The 5,443-nt window shown below is 37.3% G+C and overlaps 1 protein-coding gene across 1 annotated transcript in view; it reads right to left on the bottom strand.

Annotated features, from left to right (window-relative positions):
• LOC107743963 (kinesin-like protein KIF22) overlaps positions 1 to 5,443 on the bottom strand; it is a 17,761-nt gene that overhangs the window by 4,827 nt on the left and 7,491 nt on the right. Inside the window, exons 4-5 of the mRNA XM_016557426.1 lie at positions 4,558 to 4,680; positions 2,816 to 2,999 (exon numbers count right to left, since the gene is read on the bottom strand). Of these exons, the coding sequence (XP_016412912.1) occupies positions 2,816 to 2,999; positions 4,558 to 4,680 (307 nt within the window). The remainder of the gene's footprint in view (positions 1 to 2,815; positions 3,000 to 4,557; positions 4,681 to 5,443) is intronic.

Genomic DNA, 5,443 nt, shown 5'->3' with positions numbered 1-5,443 from the left:
CAGGAGGCGCTTTTAGAGTGATAAAACTAGCGGTTTCTCCAGTAATGGCTGTAATCAAAGCAGCTCTGCTCATGAACGCTACTTTATCAGATCAAATGAAAATGTCATCGAAACTTTTCTGAAGACAGTCGGTTCCCTTCACAGATACATTTATATAAAACACCCGCGACATTTTTTGATTTTGAAACGTGCAGTGCTCATGTTTATTCAACGAAGTCAAACGGCACAAATAAATCAAAGTATGGGAAACTGGTAATGTATATCGAAATATCGGAAATGTGTTTAAAAATCATATCACCGTTATTGAAAAAAATTATATCGCGATACATATTGATATTGAATTATTGTCCAGCCCTATTCAAACATCAAACAAACATATGCAAAGACTAGATCCATGGAAACTATAAATTTTTTTATCTTTCCATTTTATTTTTAATGTAAGATTTAGGGTGCACGTGAGTGTTTGAGGGGGTGTCAGCAATCTCCATTTAACCTATTTATCCGTGCAAAACAGTTCATTGTGCTGCTGGATGTTGTAAATTTGCATTTAAATTATTTTACATTTATTAAAGTACTAATAATCAGACTAATTTGTACCGCAATTGTTTTAGCGTTTACTGCACTTCAAGTGGGTTTAGGGTTAGGAGTTGGTTAGGACAATAACTAAGTGTATACAATTAAACAACTACATAATTCCTTATATACAGAATTGAATAGCAAGTGCTATAAAATAGTATGAGCCGCTAATACATACATACAAAAATAAATAAATAAAATAAAGTAATAAAAAACTATAGGGTCCTAGAAATGCGGTCCTAAAACTGTATTGTAGGAATACCCTACTCACAACAACAGCCTTATTAAAAATGCACATTCATTTTCTGCCAGCAGGAGGCGCTATGGAACAGTTTCCCCGGTAACGGCGGTACACAAAGCAGTGCAGCACTGGGGCGCGTTCTTCGTACGTCGCTTATTACATCAGAGATGAAATCGTGCTAATCAGGATCTGGCTAATTCGGTTCTTCGAACACACCTGTTGTTGATGATTAGCATGGCTGGATTGAGTTATCGGAGATAATTGCGCGTTCATGGGTTGGTTTAAAAGGGGCTATGTACCGATACTTGAAACCACGATCAGCAATGCAGCGATTGGCTGGCGGCAAGACAGCAACGTAATGACATCATATAATTAAAAAAGACACCTGACGAAAAACGAGACAAATTTTTGGACTTTTATAAGGAAACAGCCAAGTGAACAAAACTACATAAATGTTATAATAGATAAATGAAATGTGCACCGTTTTTATTTTATTTGAATTTTTACTACATGATTCCCAATTATTTATATTCACGATTTCTAATATTTGTACAGGCTTTACATTTTTATTTCAATGTAGTCATTCAGAAATTAGCAATTCATTTAATTTTATATTTGAACAGATTTGTTACGTGACAGCATTAATTAAAGTTTCTTAAGGGTCAAGATCATGTTGTCTGCATCTCATGCGCTCCATCAAGCAACTCCCATAATAGCTGTCATCATTCAAATTAATGCACGACTCTACATTATCTGAATAAAGGCCTCCTATAGGTCATCGATTTTATACGAAACGTTTATAAAGTTTTAAATATGGATATTTTTCTTACAAAAACGCATCGATTCGCTACAGGAGGCCTGTATTCACCCTCCGGAGCCCTGTGAGGCACATTTTATTATGGATGGATGCACTTTATTTGACTTTTTGGACTGTTGAAGAAAGAAAAACAACAACAAAAAAACCCCGCACAGCGCCATTTTAAAGCTTGGAAGAGCAAGGACAATTTTTAATACAACTCCAATTGGATTCTTCTGAAAGATGAAAGTCATACACCTGGGATGCCTTGAGGGTGAGTAAAACATGGGCTAATTTACATTTTTGGGTTAACTAACCCTTTAAACATCAGTTCAGTGTTCAATCTGGAATCACAGATGCTGACAGTAGCAGGATGAGAGAGGGAACAGAGCGGAAACGCTTTGAGCCCTGAAAGGGATAGTTCATCCCTAAAGTCTTTTTGAAAAATGAAAATTCTGTCATTAATTACTCACCCTCATGTCGTTCCAAACCCGTAAGACCTCCGTTGATCTTCGGAACACAAATTAAGATATTTTTGATGCATTCTGAGAGCTCTCTGCCCCTCCCATAGACAGCAAGTGTCCTTACATGATCAAGGTCCAGAAACATAGCAAGGACATCGTTAAAATAATCCATGTGACATCAGGGGTTCAACCGTAATTTTACGAAGCTACGAGAATACTTTTTGTGCACAAAAGAAAGAAAGAAAGAAAGAAAGAAAAAAAAAGACTTTATTCAACAATTCGTCTCCTCCGCGTCACCCTAGCGCCATTTTGGAGAAAAACCACTGAACGTAAACAGCGTATGCTGTTCTGTGTCAGCTGCGGCACGCGGATAAGTTGTTTTCGTTCATATCAAAGTGCAAACAATGTATCTGCGTGCCGCAGCTAAAAAATCAAAAATATCTTAATTTGTGTTCCGAAGATGAACGGAAGTCTTACAGTTTTGGAACAACATGAGGGTTAGTAATTAATGACAGAATTTTCATTTTTGGATGAACTATCCCTTGAAGAGCACAGCAGCTGCAGCACCACCACAGAAACATACAGCATACTAACAGCACAACTCAACAGGCAGAGAAGAAAGAGAAGGACAAATCTTCAAAGGATCATGAAACACTAAACCACTTTAATCAATACTGGGTTCTCCTGCATAAAGAGTGTCCCAGGAGGACTGTAAGGATGAAATTAACCACATCCTACCCTGTAACGGTGTGACAACCGCCTGCTGTTTGCGTGGTTTGGCGGCTGTAGACGGTTTTCTGTGCAGTGGGGGCAGATCTGTTTTAAAGAGAAGTGCATCTTTGGACTCTTTTTCAACAGTTTCATTCTGCTTGTTAAGCATGTTTGCTTTGTCCTCCAGCTCTTTCTGTTTCTCCTTCAACATCTATGGGAAGACAGCAGAACATATTTAAAATCACCCATTAATTGATGTGGAAGTGGTTTTTGAAACCATTTGAAAACTAGGTTCATGTGGACTCCAGTACAGTTTGCAACTGGTATTAGCAATCTGGCCCAAATGATGGATTAACTACAAGCAAGAGGGATGTTTGTCTCACTGCTCCTTATTTCCACAGAAAGAGTTTTTTTCACCTCTTGCAATGCATTGAAATTAGCGCTGTCGAATCGATTAATCACGATGTGCTTTAAGTTTTTTTAATGCAAGTCTAAAGTATTCAGTTAACAGCCTAGCCTACTACAGAAATAAATGAATAATCAAATGTAAAATAAAACCGCATAGTCTTCAATGTAAGAATTAAACCTTCTGTTTCTTATTAAAGCTAGAAAAGTCCATTAGAGCAGAGCAGTAAATTATTTTCTCTGGTTTTTTTTGTTTGATTAATGTTAAGCACACAGTAGGCAGCAGGAATATTAGCCCGCTGTCACTTTAAGAGCCGCACAGATCCAATTTACTGTTACGCATGTATTTTAATTCTCAACTGTTTATGTTCATTTATTACATACCCGATGATAGTTTACGTGAATAATCACTAAGCGCCACATTTTAGCGTGTATTTGATGGTATAAGCGCACCTAGAGCTAAAAGATGACTTTACCTGTCCGTGTTGTGTTCCGTCTCTGAGCGCAGGCACAGATATCCTCCTGAGGAAGCGTACTACAGAAATAAATGAATAATCAAATGTAAAATAAAACCGCATAGTCTTCAATGTAAGAATTAAACCTTCTGTTTCTTATTAAAGCTAGAAAAGTCCATTAGAGCAGAGCAGTAAATTATTTTCTCTGGTTTTTTTTGTTTGATTAATGTTAAGCACACAGTAGGCAGCAGGAATATTAGCCCGCTGTCACTTTAAGAGCCGCACAGATCCAATTTACTGTTACGCATGTATTTTAATTCTCAACTGTTTATGTTCATTTATTACATACCCGATGATAGTTTACGTGAATAATCACTAAGCGCCACATTTTAGCGTGTATTTGATGGTATAAGCGCACCTAGAGCTAAAAGATGACTTTACATGTCCGTGTTGTATTCCGTCTCTGAGCGCAGGCACAGATATCCTCCTGAGGAAGCGCATGTTCTCTTTAGCGCTTTTAAAAACATGATTAAATCTAATCAAATATTTTGATTAGATTTTGAAAAAGTCACGTTATATGACTACTGATTTGCACGTAAAATTGGGCTTTTATGGAGGAGCGAAAGCGCACCATTGGAAAAGGGGGCAGAATGGGGCGCAATAATCGTTTTCTCGATTATTGTATTTTCATAATCGTTGGAGGCTGAAATCGAAACCGAAACCATATTGCGATTAATTGCACAGCCCTAGTATAAATATACACAGTATACACTTAGTATGCAAACAAACTTTTATTTTGAATGTGATTAATTACAATAAATCCATTTGACAGCCCTAATTGAAATAGAGATAGAAATGTTGTTCTGACCAAGCAACAGAACCAAAATGCTCAAAGAGCATGTACGATACCTGTATTTCCTTACGGGACTGTGCTACAGTTTTGAGCAAGTTGAGTCTCTCCCTTTCAGCCGAGCCCATCATCATCTTCTCCAGGGCCAGAAGTCTGTCCAGAACTGATGAATCTGGTGAACTGAAAGACATTTAAACTTTTAGCACACGTACACCTGCCAGATTTATATATACACATACACACATATAGAGAGAGGGAGAGACAGGTAGACAGAGATTTACATGTAAAATTAAGCAATGCCGTGAAGGAAAAACAAAAATTATTTAACTATAAAATCCCACCATTTAATATTGTTCAAGTAACATTTTTAATCAATGCTGAAAGACGGAAAAAAAAACGAAAAAAAAAAAACGTGCCGTTTAATATTTGTGGAAATCATGATACTTTGAGTATTATATACATTTTCTATACAAATAAAAGTTACTGACTGCAGCTTTAAAGAGATAGTTCACCCAAAATGTAAACAACGTATGCGTGTGCTGCAGCATTTGCATGTTACGCAAGCAGCAGCACCATGTGCATGTGTTGTTTATATGAAGCGGAAGCAAGCGCATGCATCATAAGGAGAAGAATCGTTGAATAAAGCCATTATTTTTGTTTTCTTTGTGCACAAAAAGTATTCTCGTAGCTTCTGATGTCCTTGCTACGTTTCTGGACTTGGGAACATTGCAGTTGTGTTGCGGTCTATGGAGGCTCTGAGAGCTCATGGATTTCATCAAAAATATCTTAATTTGTGTTCCGAAGATGAACGAAGGTCTTACAGGTTTGGAACGACGATGAGGGTGAGTAATTAAAGGCAGGGTATGTGATTTTTCAAAAACGCTTTAGAAAACTGATTCGGGCCGAATCGCAAAACAAACTTGTAGCCAATCAGCAATAAGGGGC

Source organism: Sinocyclocheilus rhinocerous, unplaced genomic scaffold (assembly GCF_001515625.1).
Source record: "Sinocyclocheilus rhinocerous isolate Xijiao unplaced genomic scaffold, SAMN03320098_v1.1 scaffold2572, whole genome shotgun sequence".
Classification (NCBI taxonomy): Eukaryota; Metazoa; Chordata; class Actinopteri; order Cypriniformes; family Cyprinidae; genus Sinocyclocheilus; species Sinocyclocheilus rhinocerous.
This window is presented reverse-complemented; position numbering and strand designations above follow the sequence as displayed.